The sequence below is a fragment of the Cynocephalus volans genome, chromosome 1 (assembly GCF_027409185.1).
Source record: "Cynocephalus volans isolate mCynVol1 chromosome 1, mCynVol1.pri, whole genome shotgun sequence".
NCBI classification, from domain to species: Eukaryota; Metazoa; Chordata; class Mammalia; order Dermoptera; family Cynocephalidae; genus Cynocephalus; species Cynocephalus volans.
The window spans coordinates 238,306,965-238,332,739 of NC_084460.1; the positions used below are offsets into that span (position 1 = coordinate 238,306,965).

At 39.7% G+C, this 25,775-nt stretch overlaps 1 protein-coding gene across 1 annotated transcript in view; it reads left to right on the forward strand.

The window, feature by feature from the left end:
* The first annotated feature begins 2,437 nt into the window (after nucleotides 1-2,437).
* MYO3B (myosin IIIB) overlaps nucleotides 2,438-25,775 on the forward strand; it is a 386,192-nt gene continuing 362,854 nt past the window's right edge. The window contains exons 1-6 of the mRNA XM_063085773.1: nucleotides 2,438-2,497; nucleotides 4,996-5,186; nucleotides 7,000-7,183; nucleotides 14,397-14,531; nucleotides 22,932-23,036; nucleotides 23,274-23,373. Of these exons, the coding sequence (XP_062941843.1) occupies nucleotides 2,438-2,497; nucleotides 4,996-5,186; nucleotides 7,000-7,183; nucleotides 14,397-14,531; nucleotides 22,932-23,036; nucleotides 23,274-23,373 (775 nt within the window). The remainder of the gene's footprint in view (nucleotides 2,498-4,995; nucleotides 5,187-6,999; nucleotides 7,184-14,396; nucleotides 14,532-22,931; nucleotides 23,037-23,273; nucleotides 23,374-25,775) is intronic.

Genomic DNA, 25,775 nt, shown 5'->3' on the forward strand with positions numbered 1-25,775 from the left:
CCTGGAATGATACTTTTCAGAGATTAAGGCAGGAAGTTTCTTTTGTCTGATTACTGCTAGCATATTTTGTTTCATTTGCTTGATTTCAAGTTTTTATTTTAATGCTGTTTGTTTACTTGGTTTTAGGGAAAAGAGATACCTGACTTCACTTTGCCATCTCACCCTAATAGTCACAAAGATTTTCTAAATAAATTTGGAACCTTGAGAACAGAGCTCAGTTTCTTCTTTTTCCTTATATTTCTTGTAGAACCTAGTGTAGCTTGAATACAATTGGCATTTAATAACTACTTACCAAGTGCATAAATAATATTTTACGGTAATTTTGGCTAATTTATGGCCTGCTGTTGAAAAAAAAGGGAGATGGGGTGTAATCACCTTGGAACACGTATAGTTTTTAATTAATCCAAAGAGGTGACTGGCAGAGCAGCAAGGAAAGAGCAGTAAAGCACGGAAAAATCAGCCCACATCAGAATGAGCATGTTTTGAGCTCACTGCAACCCTGGAAGAATTGAGCTCATTTATTGCTTTTGCCCCAATGTGGGAGTTTGGCTCCTAGGGCCTCTGATAGGACACAGGTAAATGAGCAGGGAATTTATCAGGAGCACTTTGGGTTAGTTTCATCCTTCTTCAATAAACACATCAGTTTTAAGGACACCATGTGAAATTCGTTTCTTAGATTCCTTCTATTGGTAAAGTCAAGGCTCACACTGGATCATTCTTCATTTTCCTTCCAGGACTTTTGCTGGCTGCTTAGGGGCAGTCTGCCGAGCTAATAGTTAATGCATATTTCTCTCTTCTTTCATGTGACTCTGTGTTTAGCCTTGGGCAGATTCAACTTCATGTCAGTGGGCAGTTTCTTTTCAGGGACAAGATGAAAAAGATTACAGAGCTTTATGTTGATTAGTCTTTTTCTGCATCTCAGTTTCTGTGTATTGATATTCTTTCTTTTTCCTCCTTCAGGAAGAAAGGACAGGAGTTGGATGGGCAGAAGGTCACTTATTCTGACTGTTGATCTTCCTCCCACCATTCAGCAGTGCATAGTTTTTCCTAACTGTGGTTCTGCCTTTAGCGGCAATTTGGGCTGGGGCGTGAGCCACAGTGGGGGACTGACTGAGCCTCAGTAGGCAAGAGATGGATTGGGAAGGTGATTGTGGGTGCTGTAAAATTCTCTCTTTTTACTCAAATTCTCTAACAGAGTGAGGGTAAAAAAGACCAGAAATAGGAGTAAAAAAAAATGTCTCGGTGTTTTTTGCTGATCTTATACTAGTGGTTTACTCTTTCCTACGCAGGTAAAGTGCTCACCCACACAGTCTTTGAGGGTGGTGGGAAAATACTTCCAGGAGGTAGGAGTCACCATGTATAATGAGTACTAGAATACATACTGACATACATTAGCTACACAGATTGTTAAAGATTTTTTATTATGGAAATTGAAAAACATGCAAGAGTGAACAGAATATAATCATGCAACCCCATGTATGCAGCTTCAGTAACTATGCCCCATGGCCAATCTTGCTTCATGTGTCCCCTTTCCTATTTTCTCCACTCCTGTGTTATTCCAGATGTCATATTATTTCACCTGTAAGTATTTCAATGTGTATTGCTAAAAGATGAGGATGCTTTTAAAAACATAACCACAAATATCACAACTAAAACATAATTAACGATGCTTTTTTGATATTATCAAATAACTAGTCAGGGTTCTAATGATCTCATAAATGTTATAATTTTTTTAGCTTGTGTGAATCCACACTTTATTTCTCATTTGATATGTATTTTAAGCTTCATTCAATCCAGAGGTTATCCCTTTCAATTTATTTATTTTTGTTTGCAATCTGTTTGTTGAAGAAATCGGGTTGTTTGTCTTAGAGAGTTTCTTACAGTCTGAATTTTGCTTATTGTCCCTCCACAGTGCTGTTTAACATGTTGCCCTGTCTTTTGTTATTTCTGTAAACTGGTAATCTAGAAGCTTGATCAGATTCGGGTTTCATATTTTTGGCAACACTGTTTCTTAGGTAGCAGGATGTTCTTCCATCAGGAAGCATAATGCCTGACTTTCTTTTTGTGATGGTAGAAAATCTATGGGATCAAAATCTCTATGGTATAATGGTTGACAAAATCTAACCATAGAATATTTCATGCATTATTTTTTAAAAGTATGTCCTCTGCTGATAATTGGAACCAAAACTTCTATTGGAAGTCTTTAGACATTCAATCCTGATACGATAAGGCCGTGGCTGTGCTATTAGTTTACAGCCATAATGTGAAACTACTCACTGCAGTGTGATGTTTAAATGTGGGCAAGTCACCACTTATGTGGTCACACAGATCTGGGGCTGAGACCATCCCCCTCACTGTTAATCACAAAGGTCATGTTCAGTGCACTGCTTCTTGTCAACAGAAAGAATATTTTTAAGAGCCTGCCTTCTCAACCGCCATGAAGAGATACAGCCTCTGCCCTTTAGAAGGTTTGCCTTCTAAAAATGAAGGAAAGAAGGTAGGAAGGAAAGAAAGACGAGAAAAAGACAATTGTTCTTTATTTCCAAGGTACTGTTTTACCACAAGGATGAAGTCTTTTACTAAATATCTATCTATCTATCTATCTATCTATCTATCTATCTAGTGGCTTAAATAATGAGAAATTTGGGTATTTCCTAGATGTTTAGCTAACAGTGATGTGTGGGCAAAGATAGGAAAATATTCCTTTAATACCTGCGTTACTCTTATTTACTAAACAGGAATATCTTTCCTAGGTGATTTTCTCTTTGCCTTGCTGATAACTTGGCTGTTCCTTGTAATGAAAATGGATGGCATAGGAATATGTGGACATTAGAATCTTGTTTTGAGAGAGTAGTGACTTTGATGAGAAATCCACTTGCGGCTCTGACTTATGTGATATGACCATACGCACAAACAAATAGTGCTCAAGTCTTCTTTTCAGAGCAGCCGCACACACGGACAACATCTGGGCCAATAGGACTTCTGATTGGTTTGCAAACTACATGAGTGTCCCCTACACTGACAAGTGCCATCACTCACCTCTTCCTAGATACACCTCATCATTCTATTTGTGTTTCAATGAATGTGTCTTATGTAACCTGAGTTTTCTAGCCTCTTGAGGTCACTCATTTCACATTCAAATAAATGCATGGAGCCCCCATATCTGGGACAATAAGAAGCCTGGGTACCGCTCCAGGGACTTCTGAGGGTTCTGCAGAGTCCTAAGGGCCCAGGTATTGTCCCTGCCACTCCAAACTGCTCCTGACCCTTTCTTTGGTCAACCCTGGCCATTTCCATTAGGCCCCAGCTCTGCCATGCCCCAAACACAGCATAAGCAGAAGTGCAGTCTGTCCTCAAGGTCAGCGTTCTGGCCAGGCGTGGCGTTTTGCTGTCAGAGGAGCTGCTCCAGCTGCCTCCTTGAACTGGATTATCCCCACCTTTACAGAGCTGACTACTTAATCAGTCATCAGAGGGTTTACAGAGTCAGGTATCGATTTTAAAGAGAGAAGACAGGCAATTCTGTTAGGCGTGCACCTGTTCTGGCACACCCTTATGTAATCTTGCCTGTGGGTGCCCAGAGAGTTCATGATGGACGTGGTGACAGAATCTGAGTGGTCTGCCTTCTGCTCACCCATCACTGGTGCCAGCTGTATATAAGTCCCTCTACAGTTCTGGTGAGTAGTTCTCGTTTTAGGGGGAGCAGAGATGCTTTTCATTAGTCTGTGTGGCACTTAGCCTTGCCTGTGTGGTGGGGTATTTTCCCTAAGAACTTTTCAATATTTGGTGCAGTGGGTCAGAAAGAACAAACCATTGTTAACCAGCTGACTCCCTTCATTCTGCTCTGTGGACAAAGGTCATGGGATTGGGCCTAGAGAGGTCTGGATTCCTGTTCCTGCACTGCCCCTAAATAGTCGTGTTACCAGTCTGGCCTTCAGGGTCTCCATCTGTAAAATGCAGATGTATTAGTTTGCCAGGGTGGCCATAACCAAGTACCACAGACTGGGTGGCTTAAACAACAGAAATTTATTTCCTCATACTTATGAAGGCTAGAAGTTCAAGATCAAGATGTTGGCAGGCTTGGTGTCCTTCTGAGGCCTCTGTCCTCGGCTTGTAGAGGGCTGTCTTCTCCCTGCGTCTTTACATGGTCTTCCCTCTCTGCATGCCTGTGTCCCAATCTCCTCTTCTCATAAGAACACCAGTCATACTGGATTCACCTCCTGCCCCCATGATCTTATTTTACCCTAATTACCTTTTTAAAGGTTCTATCTCCAAATACAGTCACATTCTGAGGTATTGGGGGTTAGGACTTCAACATATGAATTTGGGGTGTGGGGAGGCACACTTCATCTCATAACGGGATGAGGTGGGTGGGGGATGCTAAATCAGTCATTTTCTAATAATGCTCTGAGAAAGTGCACATCCTTGGAAGACTCCAGAGATAGGGTGACAAATTGTCCTGGTTTTCTCTGTTCTGAGAGGTTTCTCAGAATGTGGGACTTTGCTAAAATGGAGGCAGTTCCAGTCCCAGGCAAACCAGGATGGTCGATCACTCTATCAGGCTGCCACGGAGGGCATGGGGCAGGTGCTTGGTTCCTCAGCCCACCTCAGCCAGAGTCGCGCCACTTCTCTCAGCTTATACGTCAGCATCCTGAGTGAGATGCACTTAACAGAAGAGTTTTGTAGCCAAAAATCATTAGAGAACCGTTTGACTCGATGGCCTCCAAGGTGCTCTCCTGCTGCCACATTCTATGATTTAATTTCATTTTCACACATTTCCAGCCATTTGTCTGAAACTAATGACTGGAGCAAAACTCATTCAGTTCTCGTTTAGTTTATGGTTAAACGTGAAATAAAACAAAGCAGGGAAGCCTTTTGTTTGTTCAGTCTTGCCTGTTCTGAGGCAGCTCTTGGTGCTGTGCTGTTGTGGAGACAGATGATACTCCCTGAGGTCCCACCATGCTTACTCTATCTGTTGTCATCTCCTAGTCCTAGTAGAAGCTCTGTGAAGTAGGCCGTGTCACTAGCAGCAGCAGCAGCAACAGCCACCTCATGATGCAGGCAAAGAAACTGAGGCACAGAGAGATGAGTAACCCAAGACTCATGACTGGTCAGGGCAGGACCCGGACTGTGCAGGTGGTAAGCCCAGATACAGGTGTCCCTGCTGATGGGGAACAGGGACTACACTGGTAAGTGTAAGGTAGTGACATCTAGGCTCATGGAATCTCTTCTCAGCACCCTCCCCAGCCTGTCAGGTCTTGACCAGCACCCTGAGATTGTCCTACTTTTTGCTCTTGTAGAAGCCCAGCCTAGAGTGGTATTCTTAGGCGTCAAGAGGTTTTAGAGATTTCCCAATAAAGAATGTGAAATCACATCACAGCAAAGTTATTCCCTTGCTAATTAATCCTCTTTTGGGTCTTCTGATCACATCAAGGGAAAAGTTTGTGCCAGCGTTTACTTCCTCCCTATCACCGATGATCACCCTTTTTAAAAAAGAGAGCAGCTATAGGCTGGAGCCCAGGGGCAATAGTATCTGGCTGGACTTGAATAACTCTTTGTTGTTTTTACTGTAATCATCTTTTTGCAGTTAATTTTGATATATGGCAAGTGATAATGGTTTTGTATTTAGGGTAGTGTTAGAAAGTACCTTTAAAAGGTATCTATTTAAGTGAAAAGCAAGTAACTTAAAAGTAATTAGTAACTAACAGCACAGATGATGTACCCATGTGGCAAAAATTGTGAAGCACGTGATGGGAAAGACTGATTTTGTGAAACACTGGATAGGAGGAAAGGCTGCAGTTCCCAAGAATCGTGAAACCAGCACATGATAGGCAGGAGCTGATTGACTAGCTAACGTTTTGGGGTCAGTGCCTCAGCTCAGAGTGGGCTTCGCCTGGGCCTTCAAGGTACTGGTTGCAAAGCCCTTTGGAGAGTAGTATGCCTTTTTGTTTTTTCTACTGGTTTTTAATATTTTTGAAATGCTCCCCTTCCATCAGACAAGGTAAGAAAAAAAGTAAACTCTTGTGTCAAGTCAAAAGGCTTTGTTTTGGGAGAATGCAGTCTAGAAAATAATTAGAAGTGCAAATTGGAATGCCCAATATGAGGCAAAAATGCTCGCCCTGGGTGCCCACTAAGCCATGGTGTGGGGATTGGATCCCGTGGCTCTTGCTGTTGGAGCCTGATGGTCCCTCCCCTGGGTTTTAGAAGCAGACCAGAGTTGGGACCCTTCATCCAGCCTGAGAGCAACTGAACTTGAAGTGGATTTTCATGGGATCAGTTTGGGTGATTTTGCTTCCAAGCTTGCTGTTAGTACTTGAACTCCACAGAGTTGTGCCCTTTTTAAATAGAGTACTGCTAACTAAGGCAGAGTGAGTTTACATCTCCTGGTTAGCCCCTCAGTGTGATTCTCACACTATGCTATTGCTGTGTGGGTGGGGTCTGAGCTTTGCTTATCTTTGTAGCCCCCATGACTTATGCAGCAGTGGGTTCTGTGCACTGACTGATGCCTGGTACATGTACCTTTCTCCTTCTTAGCTGTCCAGATTGCACACAGAAGTTGGGGTCAGTTTCCAGTAGCCATCAAAGAGGTTACCATAACCTGGAGACAAAGATTTTCGACCTATGGTTTTCAGCCACTTTCCCCATCAGTAGCCACAGCAGCCACCACTCAGAGGCCAGGCAAGACAACTGTCCAACCATAACCAGAACATTCTCTGTGGCCCTTTTATTCCCTCCTGCACTACGTATATAATCTCCATTTTTAGAATTGTGTTTTTAGGATGTTTCAGAGTCATGTTACTCCTTCACTCTATCTTCTATTACCATTTCTTAAGGAGGCCTCAAATTCTTTCTTTAAAAAAAATCTTGTTAAAATAGAGGAGGAAAATAAAAAGAAAAGTAACGCAAGTTTACTCACTAAGGAATAAAAATATTTTTGTCTTAAAAGTCCACTACCCCCAATCTTGTGATCTGTTGCACATAATAAACTTTTCTCCCCACCAGGAAACATCTGTATGGACTATTTCACTACAATTCAATGATGCTTGGATTTGAATCGCTTCCAGATCCCACGGACACCTGGGAAATTATAGAGACCATTGGTAAAGGCACCTATGGCAAGGTCTACAAGGTAACTAACAAGAAAGATGGGAGCCTGGCCGCAGTGAAAATTCTGGACCCAATCAGTGTAAGTAATGGTAGTAAATTGTAACCACAATCTAGTGTTTCAGGCATATCGAGCTTTCAACTTCTTTTCCTGATTTTAGGGATAATTTTCATGAAATCTGGCATGAAATCTCAAAATGGGTTATGATTTGTTAGCTCCTCTGAATGAAAGGACTCCACCTTGACTTTTGTTTCTTGTCTATTTTACTATTTCGGTTTTGGCCCTCTGGGCTCTTCAAAAGTTATTTTTTTGGAGAGGGTGATATATTTCAGTCTCTGGTCTCTCTGTAAGTTACAAAATGACCCAGACTTGTAATACTCAGTCATCTTAGGCTGAAATCTTATTTCAGAATTCATGCTATATGCCGTTTTGCAGTGAGGTTGTATGTGTCCTATCACATGCTGGGTCCTTTCGATCTACTTCTTCTTAACTGCTTTGAAAATTCAGACATTTTTCAATAAAAAAGACATTTATGATAGTATTCTCAAAGAAAAATGAATACCATGACAATTTTATTAATGTAAAAATTAGAAGGTTTAAATTAGGATCTGAATGCCCATTGTTAGGTATTTTGAAGATATGGTAATGATGAAATTAGAAATACATAGTAAAGGAGAATGACATCACAAAGATTTCAGACTAGATGATTCCTGGCCCCATTCCCCATCCCCTCCCCTGCCTCAAGAGATTAACTTATAAAATTAGAACACAAAACTGCTGTCTTGAAACCACTGGAACTTGAGAGAAAAGGAGGACAGGCTCTCTAAGTCCACAAAGGTTTGGAAAGGCATGGTGAGCAGGAGGAAGGATCACTCCAATCAGTTCCAGCCCTAGTCACTCCCCAGGCCAGCATGGCACAGTGCATGGAGCAGCTACCTCGAGATGGCAAAGCTGCTGCAGCACTTTTTGCATGAGGCTACTTGGAGCCTGCAGGAGAGAAGGGTGCTCTGACTGCTGACAAAAATATATATATATCACTTTGGAGTGCCCCATTTAATTTCCCAGGCCAGTGTACCTACTCACAAGGTTCCTCTGCACCCACATAAGAGGGAGGGGTTGCAGCTGAGGAGAGGAAGGAATCACTTTGGAGAGTTCCATTACCCACCTTCAGGACCAGCATTGCATCATACACTGAGAGGGCCACTGGGCCTTCTATCTCAGAGATGAGTGGAGAGAGTAGGAGGTCAGTGTCTGATTTGCCCAGAGGTCTGTTAGTCTTCATGGGGAATTTGTGTGGGGTCTGCCTCATGGCAAATGTTTGGAGTGCAAGGAAGGGGGGGAGCTGATCCACCAGGGGTTTAGGAGGGTACAGCTTGGCTTCTTATCTACTTCCTGATCAGCGTGGGTGCCACACAGCAGAAACTGGTCAATATGATAGAACTATATGGGCACAATTTGCAGGAAAGGCTCAGTCCCATGCTGGATTTTCCAAACAGCCCAGTTGCTTTGTGGAGTCCTCCACATGACCTGGAAGTGATTAAAAGGCCAACAAATAAAACATGGTCCACATAAAAAGTTTTTCCCAGACTGAGAAATAATGGAAAAGCAGCAATTTAGCTAAAGCACAGTGTTCAAGTTCCAGTCCCTGCAGTAAGTTTCCCCCAATCTGGGAATTAGTGGCAGGACAGCAAATTAATTCCACTGCAGTGTTTAAGTGGTGGTGGTTGATATTAATTCACCACAGAATGGAAAAAAAAAAAAAAAGCCACAGGCCAGAGACAAACTTCTGATATTGAACAGTAAAGGTCTAACACCACCAAAAAACACCACAAAACCTGGAAGAAGTAGCCATCTCCTCAAATGAACAGGTATCAATGCAAAGACAGAAATATTGAGAAAGAACAGAGAAATATGATACCACAAAAAGAAACCAACAAAGCACCAGCAATGGACTCAGAAGAATAGCAAATATATGAAATATTTGACATAGAATTCAGGATAGTCCTCTTAAAGATGTTCAAGGAATCACAAGAAAATAGACAGAAAATTAAATGACACCTAGAAAACAATCCAGGAGCAGAATGAGAAAATTGGCAAAGGAACAGAATTCATTAAGAAAACCAGATAGAAATTCTGGAAATAAAGAATACATTATATAGATTGAAAAACTCAATAGAAAGCTCCAATAGCAGATTTGATCAAACAGAAGAAACAATCAGTGAGCTTGAAGATAGAACATATGAAATTACCCAATCAGAGGAGCAAAAAGAAAAAAACAATAAGAAAAAATGATACAGAATTGCAGTTTTTGTGAGACATCTTTAAGCAAAATAATCTCTGCATAATTGGTATACCCAAAGAAAAAGAAAAAGGAAGAGACCTAGAAAGCATATTCAAAGAAATAATGGCTGAAATTTTCCAAAGTATGAAGAAAAACGACAGGATCCGGATATAGGAAGATCAAGGGTCACCAATCAAATTCAATCCAAAAATGAATAAACCAAGGTGCAGGATAATCAAATTATCAAAAACAAAGACAAAGAAAGAACACTGAAAGCAGCAAGAGAAAAGAAACATATAACATTTGATGGAGGCCCAATATGGTTTTCAGCAGATTTCTCAGTAGAAACCCTTCAGGCCAGGAGAAAGTGGGATGATATATACAAAGTACTGAAGGAAAAAAGACTGTCAACCAAAAATTCTGTAACCAGCAAAGCTAACCTTCAAATATCAAGGAGAAATAAAGTCTTTCTTAGACAGACAAAAGCTAAGGGAATTCAGAAACACTAGATCTGCTTTACAGGAAATGCTTAATAGAGTTCATTAGTTTAAAAGACAACGATGCTGAAGTGTAGCAAGAAAACATTTGAGGTTATGAAACTCACTAGTAAAGTATGTACACAGGGCTGGCCAGTTATCTTGGTTAGAGTGCAGCCTTGTAACACCAAGATCTTGGGTTCATATCCCTGTACTGGTCAGCCACCAACAAAATAAAATAAAATAAAACGATAAAGTAAGTACACAGACAACCTCAGAGTATTCCAATGTGGTGGTGAATAAACCATTTATATCCTTAGCATGAAGACTAAAGGACAAACCAAAGGTAAAAACAAATAAGACAACCATATAAGAGATAGGCAATATTAAATGATGTAACTTGAAACAACAAGTTGTCAAAAAGTAGGGGTGAATGATGTTAAAGCATAGAGTTGGCTTTGTTTTTTTTCTATTTTCTTAGCAAAGTTATGTTTTTTTTAGTTTAAAATAATCTGTTATGTCTATACTATGTTTTCCATAAGCCTCATGGTAACCATACCATGAAAAAATTATAATAGACATACTAAAAACAAATACCGATAAATCAAAATATACTACTAGAAAAAAATCACTTAATCACAAAGGAAGACAGTAAAACCAGAAAAAATGTAAAAAGGATCTACAAAACAATCAGAAAAAAGTGACAAAATGATAGTAACAAGTCTCTGTATACCAATAATAACTCTAAATGTAAATGGATTAAATTCCTCCATTAAAAGACAGAGTGGTTGAATGGATTATTATAAAACTACAACAAACAATATGCTGCCTACAAGAAACTCACTTCACCTATAAAGATACACATCAACTAAAAGTAATGGGATGGAAAAAGTTATTTAATGCAAATGGAATCCAAAAAAGAGCAGGAGTAGTTACACTTAATATCAGATAAAATAGACTTCAAGTCAAGGTAAGTAAAAAAAAAGATAAGCAAGGTCATTATATAATGATAAAGGGATCAATTCAACAAGAGCACATAACAATTCAAAATATATGCACACCTAACCCAGGAACACCCAAATATATAAAGCAAATACTATTAGACCTAACAAGAGTGATAGAGTCCAACATGATAATAGTTGGGGACTTTAACACCCCCTTTCAGCAAAGGACAGATCATCCAGACAGAAAATTAACTAAGAAACATTAATCTCCACTCTAGACTGATCAGACCTCATGGACATTTATGGAACATTTCATCCAACAGCTGCAGAATACCACAGCATGTCAAACATTCTCTGTAAGCCATATGTCAGGTCACAAAACAAGTCTCAACAAATTTAAAAAAATGAAATCATATCAACTATCTTATCTGTCTTTAATGGAACAAAGCTAGAAATCAACAACTGAAGGGACACTGGAAATTGTAGGAATGCATGAAAATTAAACAACATGCTCCTAAACAATGAATGGGTCACAGAAGAAATAAAAAGGAAATTTAAATGAAAATGAAAACAAATAAAAATGAAAACATAACATATCAGAACCTATGGGATACAGCAAAAATAGTTAAAACTTTATAGGAATAAATGCCTACATCAAAAAGAAGAAAGACTTCAATAAACAACCTAATGTTACAACTTAAGGAGCTAGAAAAATAAGAACAAACCAAACACCAAATTAGTAGGAGGGAAATAACAAAGATCAGAACAGAAATAAATGAATTAGAGATTTTAAAAAGTACAAAAGATTGATGAAACAAAGGTCTTTGGTTTTTTGAAAAGATAAACACAATCAATAAACCTTTAGCGGGCCGACCCCGTGGCTCATTCAGGAGAGTGCGGCGCTGGGAGCGCAGTGGCGCTCCCGCTGCGGGTTCGGATCCTATATAGGGATGGCCGGTGTGCTCACTGGCTGAGCGCAGTGCGGGCGACACCAAGCCAAGGATTGCGATCACCTTACCGGTCACAAAAAAAGAAAAAAAAGAAAAAATAAAAAAATAAAAAAATAAACCTTTAGCTATGCTAGTGAAGGAAAAAAGAGAAAAGACACAAAGAAATAAAATAAGAAATGAAAAAGGAGACATTGCAAATGTTACCACAGAAATACAAAGGATCATAAGAGGCTATTATGAACAACTATTTGCTAACAAACTGGAAAACCTAGAAGAAATGGATAAATTCCTGGACACAACAACTTAACAAAGTTGAATCATGAAGAGTCAGAAAACCTAAACAGACCAATAACTAATAATGAGAATGATGCACTAATAAAAATCTCTTAACAGAGAAAACCCCAGGACCAGACAGTTTCACTGCTGAATTCTACCAAACATTTAAAGATCTATTACCAATTCTTCTCAAACTCTTCAGAAAACTTGAAGAGGAGGGAATACTTTCAAATTCATTGTATGGGGCCAACGTTACCCTCATACCCAAACTGGAAGAGGAAAAAAGAAAACTACAGACCAATATCCCTAATAACCATAGATGCAAAAATTCTCCAGAAAATACTAGTAAAACAAACCCAACAACACATTAAAAAGATCATTCAGCTTGATCAATTGGAATTTACCCCAGGGATGCAAGCATCGTTCAACATATGCAAATCAATAATTATGAAACATCACATCAATACAATGAAGGAAACAAATCATATGATCATATCAATAGATGCAGGGAAAGCATTTGATAAAATTGAATACTGCTTCATGATAAAAACACTCAACAAATTAGGTATTCAAAGAATGTACCTCAACACAATAAAGGGCACACAATAAACCCACAGCTAATATCATACCAAATGGACAAAAATTGAAGGCTTTTTCTCCAAGATCTGGAACAAGACAAGGACGCCCACTTTCACCACTCATATTCAACATAGCGCTGGAAGTTTTAGCCAGCACAATAAGACAACAGAAAGCAATAAAAGGCATCCAAATCAGAAAGGAGGAAGTCAAACTATCAGTATTTACGGATGACATGATCCTATACATAGAAAACCCTAAAGATTCCACCAAAAAATTGCTAGAGCTACTGAATTCAGTAAAGTGGCAGGATATAAAAGCAACACAGAAAAATCAATAGTTTGCCTATACACTCACAGTGACATATCTGAAGAAGAAATCGAGAAAGTAATCGCACTTACAACAACTACCAAAAGAAATGAAACGCCTAGGAGTAAATTTAACCTTTAGGCTTTTCTCAACTATGAAACTTCTGGAAGAAAACATAGGGGAAACACTACAAAATAGGAGTGGGCAGCAGTTTTTTAAGCAAGACTACAAAGACAGACGCAACTAAAGCAAAAATACATAAACAAGACTACATCAAACTAAAAATGTTCTGCATAGAAAGGGATACTGTCTACAAAAGTGAAGAGACAACCTAGAGAATGGGAGAAAGTCTTTGCAAACTACACATCAGACAAGAGACTAATGTCCAGAATATATAAGGAACTCAAACAACTCAACAGCAAAAAAAACAAATAACCCAATTAAAAAATGGTCAAAGGACCTGAACAGACATTTCTCAAAAGAAGAGATACAAATGGCCAACAGACACGTGAAAAAATGCTCAGTATCACTAATCATCAGGGAAATGCAAATTAAAACCACAATGAGATATCATCCAGTTAGAATGGCTCTTGTCAACAAGACAGAAAATAACAAATGCTGGTGAGGATGTGGAAAAAAGGGAACTCTTATACATTGTGGGTGGGAATGTAAATTAATACAGTCATTATGGAAAACAGTATGGAATCTCCTCAAAAAACTAAAAATACGACTACTGGGGGCTGGCCGGTTAGCTCAGTTGGTTAGAGTGGGGTGGAATTAACTTAAATGCTCATCAATGGATGAATGGGTAAAAGAAAACCGTGGTATATGTACACAGTGGAGTGGTATATATACACTGTTCAGCTATAAAAAATGAAATCCTGTCATGTGCAGCAACGTGGATGGAACTGGAGACCATCACGTTAAGTGAAATCAGCCAGGCACAGAAAGACAAAAAACCACAGGATCTCACTTATAATTGGAATCTAAAAAAGAAAGGAAAAAGGAAAAAGAAAGTGGTTTTCATAGAAGTAGAGAGTAGTATAATGGTTACCAGAGGCTGGGAAGGGAAGGGGAGTAGGGGTGGGAGGGGAAGTGGTAGATTAACAGATATAAAGCTACAGGTATATAGAAAAATAAGTTCTGTTGTTCTAGGCTACCTAGAAGTAATATTCCTATGTTGTATATTTCTAAATAGCCAGAAAAGAGGATCTTGACTATAAACACCAGAAAGAATAGATAAATGTTCAGAGGATGGATATGCTATCTACTCTAAGTTAATCTTTGTACGATACATGCATGTATTGAAACAGCACACTGTACCCCACAAATATGTACAATTAAATTTTAAAAGAAAAAAGAAAAAATACATAGTAAATATGCTTTATTATGTGATTACTTAAGTATGATGTAATATCTGTACTCTTCCTTACATATTAGACTTAATCCAGCATGCATTTTTTTTTTTGTTACCTTGTTTAGGATATGGATGAAGAAATTGAGGCAGAATACAACATTTTGCAGTTTCTTCCTAATCATCCCAATGTTGTAAAGTTTTATGGAATGTTTTACAAAGCGGATCACTGTGTGGGAGGCCAGCTGTGGTTGGTCCTGGAGGTAAGGGACTCCTGTTGGGTAACCATCGATTTGAACAGAGTGCCAGAGGCAAGCAGATGCTTCGTTGCCTAAATAGTGTTTTAAAGTACACATTGAGGAGCAAGCGCATCCTGCATGTCCCAGGTACCTTACCAGATGTAGAATTCTTCTCCACAGTTCTTATAGCTGGGCTGTGTGCTGAAAATATTCTTCAAAAATATTCTGCTTCAAAAGTTGAATAATCTTTTCTTCTAATATAGAGTGCATACAGGATTACAATTGGAAAAGGTTTTTCCTTCCCTAAATTGGGAATATTTTATAGAAAACATGTTCCAATTGATTGCAACTCATTTTCAAAAACTGTTAACCCAAGGTTTACTTTGCCAAGTTCGGGTTGCCCGTTCATGTTCATTAGTCCTCACCTTATATTGGGTTTCCTGAAAATTGACCCTGAGTGGTGTGTACGGAAGTTTTATTGGAGAGTTATTCCAGGAGATAGACCTGAAAGGAAGTGGGGAAGGCAGGATTGAGCAGGGGATACACTGAACAGCAGTGTGGTTGCAGCAGAGGCCTTAGCCAATCCTCTGGGAAAACGAAGAGCTGGTAAGCTTTTTCAGAGTTGTCCTGAATCGTGTCTCCACATCAGTCCATCATTGGCTGTGTGCTATCCCCAGGAGGAAGTGTGGCCTTGGAGGAGGCAGTGCCCTGTAGTTGAAAGCAATTTCTAGTGATGGTTACAGCTGGAAGATGGCAGCAGGGAGCAGTTGACATTCCCAACAGCATCTGCTCTGAAGAGGGAATCTGAAGGGAGCACTCCTGTATCCATTACAGTCATGCATTTTTTCTCCCTTATTAATGGGAATGAATGTGTGCATCTGAGTGCAGAAGAGTCACTTCCCTACAAACATAATTCCCCATGAGACTACAGTGACAAGTACAATAATGACAATATGTAGACTTTGTATGTTAGGACAGGTCTATTGCCTCATTCTCTCTGGACCCACCCTGATTTATTCTGGTCTCTGCCCTCTGAACCAGCTCATGCCTCCACGCCTGAGGTCACATGGGCAATCCAGGCACATGTGGACACACATGGAAGCCTTAAGAGAGAAGCACCAGAGGAGAGGCCAGCCCTCGCTTCAACGTCTGGTGCCTCTTGTCCGAATCTTCTTGGCTCTGGGAGGGCTTGAGCGTGTGTGCTGGCTGCCATGGCCGCTGTGTATGGGGAATTCATTTGTTATATTCAGATGGGATTATCTGCGGGGAAACTGGTTTGAATATTTCTGTCATATCAATTGCCTTCCTCAGAGTAAAGATGCAAAGGATTTTGGTTTCCAGGAATCATCTTTGTTCCTTCAGTTGGCTGGTTAAGTCATAGAACACATTCTCATATTATCATCTTTTGAGTTTTATCAACTCTCTGCCCTACCCCACCTCTGAGAATAATAAGATTTTATGCTGCCAATGAAACTCTTTACCAATGCTACTTTGTTTGGGAACTGTAAAGTATTGTTTTGGGGATCTTTGATTATATGTATCTTTAGCTCTGTGAGATCTCTGTGATTTAAATATCATTGTAACTTAATAATGGAAGTACAGTGACCAAGAAATTTTAGTTTCTGCTCATTTCCCCCCCTCCCGACTCAAAAGGACTCTGCATTCAGACATAGAGAAATGGAACTTCCAAAAATGTTCGAAGGCCTTAAAAGGGGACTTTACTCTGTGCAATCAGGTGTCTGTTTGCACAGGTGGGCTGTTCACACCTGAGGCCCCCTGGTGAATGGGTGCTTTTTCTGATGACTGACCCTCAGGTATAGCAGCTCCAAATGGCCAAAGCAGCCAGAAAGGGCACCCATGACCTTGAAAGATGAGAAGGAGCCTGGAGCCATGAACTGAGCCTTGTGCAGGTGCTTCCTCCATCGGCTGTTTCTTGTTTTTTCAGGGTGACTGTGGGCAGACGATGAGGCTGCCCTGAGATACTGAATTATTCATACCGCAGCAATACAATATGCTGACATCTAACTTTTGCTGGTTGTTTTGGTCCACGCCAAAGCCGATGGTAGGGGATGCTGGATGTCCTCAGCCTTTTCTGTCCCAGGATGCGCCATCTAAACAAGGCTGCTAGATGGTTAGGTGTGCCCAGTGCCTCAAGTAGTCTAATAGAAACACAGGGATTCCTAATCCTAATACTGGCAGACCCCTTGACTTTCCTTCAGGTTAGTCCCCAGTGTTCAGTTGATAGACAGAGGCCCAGAGTGGGGAGCAACATGCCTATGGTCATATAACCAGGAGCATGGCAGAAATGGAGGGAAAACCAAGCTTCAGCACTTTTCCATCATCAGGTACTGCTGCTGCCTGTAATGCCATCTGTCAGGTCACGGAAACACAGATGTGGAGTCTCTAGCTGGGATCGCTGAACTGCCTGGCCACACACACGCACAGAGCTGGATGACGACGACAGCCCAAACAGCACCCTGACCTTTTTGCTCCCGTTGCAGCTTTTTAAGGCATGCTTTAGGAGACTCACACAATAGAATTATGATCTGTTTAATATTGTTCTTCGCCTCTTGTATATTGAGATTAAATTTATGTTGTCTTTGCTCTTTCCTTGTCGAACATGATGAGAGGAAGAAGTTATTCCACAGAGCAATTCTAGAGGATAGAAAAATGGTATTAACAACCCCCTTAAATCACCACAACTCTGAAAACAAAAGCAAATAAAAATGTCATTTCTGAAATTCATTAGTAATTGTTAGAAGAAAGCAAACACAAGCTCTCTTTCATGATAGACAGCTATTATATTAGAAAGATATGGAGAGAAAACACTCATACATGTTTTGGAAAATTTGTGAATATGTTTTACTTTAAGTGAATATTAAATTAAAAAAATATATAAGTTCTATTGTCTCTCACCTAAATGAAATATAATAAGAAATTAGATCTTTAAGAAAAACACTACAAAAAAAAAAAAAAAACCGGGGGAGGGGGGGAAGAAGATATAACAACCACAATTCCTTGAAGTTGATACGACAAGAAAACAGAAAGGACATTGTTGTGGGGGAGGGGGGGAGGAGGGAGGGAGGGAGGTTTTGGTGATGGGGAGCAATAATCAGCCACAATGTATATCGACAAAATAAAATTTTAAAAAAAAGAAAAACACTACTAATTTCAGCCTGAATCAAGTATTCGACTTTAAAAGAAATGGTTTAGAATACTGACAAATAAGGCTGTGAAGTGAAAAAACAAACTTTGTTTTAAAACCAGGTAAAATAGTTTTAAAAAATCTGTCCCCCCGCAACCCTCACCCCCACAGAGATCTAGATATAAGTTCACATCGAATATGTAGAGCCATAGCAAAAAAATAAAAAATAAAAAAAAGAGAGAGAGAGAGACACACACACACACCTGCCTCTGTCCAGTTTTTGCTTTTACTGAAGGCCCTGGAAAGTCCAGTCTAGGCCTGAATGTCATTGGAAGTGTAATATGTCAAACTATTTTCAGCCATTGATATTGTGGCATGAATTCAGTTTATCAGGTTAACAAATCAGAGTCTTAACAGGACTCTGATGGTCTGGAACATAGTATTGATAGCTTTTGATTGGCCAGAGATGGTTAGAAAGTACTGGAGCATTGAAAACTCACTCATATAGTAGGTTCTGGCAAGTTCTAGAAAGGTAGTCACTGGAATGCTGAAAGTCAGGATGAAGTCACAGAACACTTGGGAATGGAGAAGGGAAGAACTTTGAAACGTGATAGAGTTCATCCTACGCGCATGTGCTATGTGTGCTCAGCAAAAAGGAGAGAGTTAGGAAGCTGAGAATGGGATTCCACATACCCACAGCTCTGCTCAATAAGCACAAGCCCTGGAGAGAGACTGAGAGGGAGGTGGGAGTCTCAGGGCCCACCTTCCCTGCTCTGACTGGAACTCTAGAGTTTCAAGTGACATAGTTTTGTTTCATCTAGTTGCAAGCCAGTGACTACCTGGCACTCAAAATAAACACGATCTGTTCCCAACACAGGAGGGAAAATGTGCTGTTCTGGACTTACTGAGATGTGAACAATGTCCAGCATGATGCTTCCTAAGGGATCTTCTAGAGTAATTTTGACTATCCTCGACTTTTGCTTTATTCTCTCTATAGAACCTAACACCGTTAAAAGATAAATTCTACTGAACGAAAGGGCACTGAAAATAAATTCCTCTTAAGTTTGCAGTCTGACTAGGTCAAATCTACATGCTGGCATAGAATCTACTTGATAGCTGGAGCCAAGGCCATAATATGGATCTGGTGATTATGTTGCACGGGCCATTCCTAAATAATGTGGAGGACAGTTGATGGCTTATTGAGCAAGGAACACTTTATTGCTTAAAATTATGACTGTCTTAGCAAATGCACATACTGTGATTGAATCAATATTCAATAATGTTTTAGAAAACAGATGTGGAATGTAAACAATCTATCTATTTGTCTTGTTTTGGAGCAAAATTCTCATTAAATTCTAGATGCATCCAGCTCCCACATTTCCTGCTTGCTGAGGATGTAGGGAGGAACCGTAGGGGAGACACACCTCTGCACTTGAATCTGACGGCTGACGGCTGACGGCTGACGGAGTGGTGGGAAGCAAGGGCCGATGTGCCAGCCCTCAGGGCTAGGGCAGGAGGCTTGGTTGCCTTCCTAAAACTCTAAGGGGATTATTTTACTTGACACATTTAAATATAATTCCTTGTCATGCTTTTAAAATGTTCAGCCCGTTTCACTGAACATTTTCTCTGGTTAGACAATTGTCAGTGTGTACCTTTCTTTTTTTATATCCAAGTGCCGAAGTCTTTTTCTATAACCCACGGGCTGCCCTTTAAAACCTTGCTGGCGGGCTTATCAACTTCACAGGACATCTTCCTTTAAAGGTGCCCTGAGCAGTTTAATTATATGTTTCTGTGGATCCTGGGAAGTCAGACCAGCTCTTAAACTCTGACATTTAGTGAACAAAAGGCACCCGCTGAGTAAGATCCCGTTGTTGTATTTAAGTCCACAGCTGAGTTTTGATCCTGCTGACAAATAGCTGCTTTTAATCCCTTCGTAGGCTCAAGAGTTATAAAGAAAGTTTATAAGTTGGCTACCTACATACATAAAATATTGCTGAAGAGGCCCTTGTTGCAAAAATGGCCAGACTAAAAGTAGGGCAGGAGAGAGACTAAAATGATGTTTCAGGGGAAGATTCTAGGGTTATGCTAACTTGGATCATCACCCAGAATTTGATTTAAATTTTTTTCTCAGTAGAAATTTAATAGTGTGCTTGCAACTGAGGAAAGCATGTGCCTCCCTGAGATGTGAGGCGGGCTGGGGAGTGGTCCTGGTGAAGGTGCTATCATGCCTTACATTCCTATTACTGCTTTTGCTTTAGAGAAGCAAAGAACTTTATTGTTATTTCCCTTATACCAACAGTATCCCTAGACTCTGTCTCCACCTTCCACATCCAGTTGGTCAGAATTTCCTGTCAAATCTATTTCATAAAAGCCTCCCAAATCTACCTCCCTTTTTTTCATACTGAGGGCTCTTGACTTTTTGACTCTGCCTCGATTGCTTTCAACATTTCTTACTAGATGTCCCAGCTCCTGGTGGTGTCCACTTCTGTCCATCCTCTAATCTTCTGCCCTAGTCTTCTAGAATGCAAATCTGAACATCAAGCCCTCCTGCGTAAAGTCTGTTGACAGCTTACTTTCCGTGTCTGATGACATATCATGGTGTTATGCCACACTCCTTAGCTGAGTGCACCCGTCATTTCCTCTCGCCTACCTTCCTTTCCCGTCTCCCTGCCCTAGGATCCTAGTACCCTTTGTTCAGAGTATTTGGAATGTATGTGCGCATGTGTGCACACGCACACACACACCCCTCATTCTTTCATGTTTTCTTTGCACATGATGTGCCCATATTCCTTTCCCCAGGATGCCCTGCTCCTTTTTGCTCACCTTCCGGAAACCCATTTGTCCTTCAAACTCATTGTAAATGTTACGTCCTCTGAGAAAATTTCCCAGACCGGCCCCTTGGCCTTCCCTCTTCTTTCCTCGGTGTCAGCACCCTCCCTTAGGCGCACCCCTACTTCCATGTTCTATACTCTAGCTCCTCACGTGTCCATTACTGGGCAGTAAGCTCTGAGGCCACAGACTGTGTCATGTTTGTGATTAATAGGTTATAAACTGTTGAGGACAAAGAGTTGACTTTCTTCTCAATAACTGAATTCAGTTTGTTCCTGAGCCCCCAGCCTGCCTAGAGGAAACAACTGATTCTAACCTATTCTGTTAAACTTAGGTTCAGATGAGTGCTCTACCATGCCATATTGCCATTTCACTTACATGGACACCCCTTGCTGTCATGAGTTCTCCTCTTAGATTTAAAAATGGAAAGAGGATCATAAGAAACTGAAGTTTCTATTATCATTAACCCCTTACACAGAGGGCCTCTCTCAGAGGAAGTACCCTCACTCTGATCTTGTCCTCTCAATCTCTCCAAGCTCTGTATCTCCAGCCCCAGAAGGGCTCCTTTTTTGTGGGGGTGCAGACTTGACTTATGTCAAATCCTAGGTTCTTCTCACCGTCGTCAGTGGCCTCTGTGGTCAATTCTCCAATTTTTGTTCCTTGATATATAAAATACAGTTTAGAGAGTTCTGAGAACATTATTTTATGCTTCTCAAAAGCCTAGCTTTTAAGACTATTCTATGAATCATGGCACCGAAAAATGCATTCACTTCTCAAGAGAGCATTGGATTGAATATTGAATGTTATTTCTCCTTTCAGGGTCGTGTAAGACATAGTTAGAATTAAAAGTATATGGAATCCTCTAGAAGACATTATGCTGGCACTCAACGTTAGGGCCATCAGAGCCATCAGTGTTGAGTTGTGAATTGAACCTGAAATTGGCTAACAGTGATTACAAGGTCACTTGGGACCCCCCAATCTCATGGGACCATCATAGCCTTCCACGCATTTTATTCCTTTTAGGGTCCTTCCTAAATTATTCCTGAGAGATAGTAATTTAATGCTAGTTTTAAAGATTCCCTAATTCTATATTAGGTTTCTACTCACATACTGTCACTTATGAACAATTTAAATGGTAAAAACACAGGCAGATTCAGTTCCAGTTTATCTTGATTTTTAACGTGTGTGCAAGGTATCTGCCAAGTGTATAGCAGGGAATGATACACATATCAAATAAAAACATCTGTTTACCCTTTATTAAAATGTTGCAAATGTTCATAATTAGAGTCAAATAGATCCTAATATATTATTATCTTGATAAAAAGTTGTTTTCTTTTAGGAAAGCTGTTAATCTGTGCTTCTTCAGGTTTCCTGGTTTAAGAAAAGCCAGTTGACTGAAGCAGCTACAATCCAGGGGACTAACCACTGTTCACTAGTTAACTCTTTCCCATATTGCAGACAAAGTGCCAGAAGGCAACTGAGGTTTCTAAAGCAGAGTTTTTACCTTTACAAAGTCAAAAATGGCTCTAAGAATCTAACGAAAGCTCTGAATTTTCTCCGCAGAAAAATGCAAGATGCATATACAACATGCTGCCTATAATTTCAGGATATTTACATGCCCTGCTCAAAACAGTTAAGAACTCAGACCTGCACATTGACTTTGTAGTTAGTAAAAATTATCTTTGAAAACTCTTAAGTTTCTGAGAAAGTATATATACCTGGTTTATGTACTGAAATTTTAGTAATGTACAATATCTAACAAGAGCAAATATGAAAAATATAATCTTACAGTACTTCTAATTACAGAAAGAAAAAAAGAAGGGCAACAAGTTGCTGAAAGCCTAAAGTTGAATATGAGAAGGTGAAAAATGCACACATGATGCAACTTCATTTATAAACTTTACCTGCAATGGCAACTCTAGAAACAGCTGCTGGTTGGGCTTCTGATGCCAGCGGTACCAGCACTGGAGGCAGGAAGGTTTGAAATCACTGAAATTGATTCCCTCTCAGGTATCAAGGGCATCCATTTTGCCTTTTCAGGTCCTTTCTTATATTCAAAATGCACATTTGAAAAAAAAAAAAAAAGACAATATTCACAAAAAGTGAAAAATATCCAGTAAATCACCATGATTACTTACATGCTTTTTCTTACAAATTTCTAAATAATAACTTCTGATTTTATATTTCCCTTGGCAATTAAAAAGTCAGGTTTTTGGATGTGTACTTTTACTCATAAATTGTCACTTTGAATAAGGAATACACACATACACACAAAGAACTAGATTTGACTGGGTAATGAAAATTTGAGGTCTAATTATTCCAAGCTGGAGTTTTGTGATCTGCAAATTTACTTTACTATATTGAGTCAGTGATCAGTGGGCTTTTCTTCTTAATTTATTTTTCTTTTCTTTCTCCTGCTCTCTCTCTCTGTCCGGCACCTCTTCTGGCAGCTGTGTAATGGGGGCTCGGTCACTGAGCTCGTCAAAGGTCTACTGAGGTGTGGCCAGCAGTTGGATGAAGAAATGATCTCATACATCTTGTATGGGGCCCTCTTGGTAAGAATGTCCGTCAAGGTGAGGATGACAGCAGAGGGGACAATTTGTCCATTGCTTTGATCCTCTTTGCATATTAACAATGGGGAGACTGCCCTATAATGTGCAAGGATTATTAACAGCAGGAAAGTATAGCTAAATGTGGACTTGGCTGTTTTAATAGTAGCGTAATTGCTTTCAACTAAGCATGTAAATTTCCCCTTTCTCTTTCCTGTTGTTTGGTGGTGGGATGCCACGCAGGGCCTCCAGCATTTGCATAACAACCGAATCATCCACCGTGATGTGAAAGGGAATAACATTCTTCTGACAACAGAAGGAGGAGTTAAGCTCGTTGACTTTGGTAATGACTGCTTGTCGTTTGTTTTCTTGATGTGTGCAGTTTAGCCAAAGGGGACAATTTATTGCAGTCTCAGAGGACTGGGCCGTTTTGCTACAAAATAGGCTGAGGGACTTTTCCAGTCAAATGTAGCCTGGAGAGTGGGGGGTTTACCAGATGGATCACCCTAGGAGATGCTGTTTTCTAATCTATTTTCAGCTTTAGAAGCAATTTTATTAAAGAAAAAAAATAAAAGTGTTTCAAAAGAAGAACTTGACAGAAAAAGTTTTTGGCTTTCTGTTGAGAATTTCACATCTCAGGGCAATTGTCTGTAATTTACATTTTGTCATTTCTCCTTTTGCATATGAATGGAGAAAGCAGTTTGCTCTTTCAAATGACTTTCACTAGCCTTAGGCATACTTATTCCCAGTGAGCAGAAGGTAAAATAGTCCTTTGGGCCTGAGAGCTAACATCCCTTTAAATTGTGATTATTGCTGCTACATGTGAGGCTGAAGGAAATGAAAACGGTGAGGAAATGCAGGTCAGTATCATCTAAGGCCAGAGGACTATGAAATATCTTCCAACACTTATATGTTGATACTCACAAACCAGCAAACTACTTGGTTTTCTTTTTTATGTTACTGAATGGTTTAATCTTCTAAATGAGTTCCACAATAGTTAGTATTTCAGAGTCATTGTTACAAATAATGAGAAAAACAGAGAAACACTTTTCAAAATGTTCTCAATGTCATTAGTAAAAAATATCATTATAAAGAGTAAAAAACAAGATTGATGATTTTGAGCATTCATTTATATTGGTAAGAAATAATTTGGTATAAAAACATGTCAATGAATTAATTGCTCGAAGAAATTACTTAAAAATAATGAAGTTGCATTAGGTGCCTTGGTCTATTTACTAAAGAGGAAGCAAAGAAAAGTAGCAGAGGGACACTTTGTTCAAGTCTTATTCTCCCCTCGCTATATAAGGAAAGATATGACTCCAGTAATATTGTGTGCATATAACATCTCTGACGTGTTTTCCACACGATCTTGGGAACAGTAAATACGTTGTGAGGGAAATAGACTAGAAGGATGAGAATGGGGGTTAATACTGATTTACCCACTCACCACGTTTGCCATTCGGCATGAGGGGGAATGTTCCTAATCTTTCCAGTAGAAAGTTCCTGAACTTCTATTTGCTGCAAAAGAAATTCCTAAAAATTAAAAACAGAAAGTTATACAGTAGTTGTTTTTACCAAAATTGTAGCAGAGGGCTTGGTAAAATGGGAAATTGCCCTTGGTCAGTAGAGTTTAAAGAGCCCTCTTTGGCTTTCTAATAAAGAGAAAGCAAGCAGCTAACACAACACCCCCCCTCTTCCCCCCAAAATCAACCCTTGGGTCCTTGGCAAATCTGTGCCTGTTGGTCTCTCAAGGGTGTGTCCTTCACTAATGAACACACAGTATTCGGGTTTCTAAGTTCCTGTCATCAATGGCAGTAGTGGCAGCATTTATCATTCTCTTAAGGGCTATGTTAGACTTCCACTTGGTATAAAAGAAGACCCCACCTTTGTAAAGTGCTTTGCAATTTATAAGTCATTTTCACATTTGTTCTCTTATCTGGTCTTAAGAAGAACCCTCTGTGTTAAGTGTGACTGCTATCATTATCCCAGTCTGAAGATGAGAAAACTGAGGCTGAAAAGTGAGGTGGTCACACAATGAGTCAGAAGTATAATTGGGATGGAAAGCACGTCTTCTGACTCCTGATTCAGTGTACTTCACTTCCACTTGATTCCCTCATGGTATAAAGAGGAGAACTGGTTAAATGACATTGGAATTACATTAAAATTCAGGTCCTCAACATTGCACCCTAGATAGTAATATTATTAGGCAATTTCTTTTTCCATTTGACAAACGTAGCTTTCTTGCTAGGTTTCCAGGCTTCTAGGCAAGATAAGGCACTGAAATCTTTTTACATCTACATTGATGCTCTGTTATAGATAATACATGCCAATCTTCTATCGCCATAAAATGAAACACCTTATTAAGAAAGAAATCACCTGAAATAATTTGGAAATATAACAGGGAGATACTTTGGGTTGATCCTAGTTGTTGACATTTTTCTTTTGATTCTAAATTTGCAGCAGTTGGGACAGAAATGTTCACTAGAAAAAAAGTCTAATGATTTAGATAGAATGGTAAACACTCCAGCATAGGGATTGGCAAACTACAGCTTGTGGGCTAAGTATGACCCACTCCCTATTTTCATATGGCCCATGACCTAGGAATAGTTTTTACATTTTTTAATGATTGGAAAAAACCCAAAAGAATATTTTGTGACATGTGAAAGTTATATTAAATTCAAATTTCAGCACCCTTAAATAAAGATTCTTTGGATTGCAGCCACATTCATTTGTTTATATGTGTTC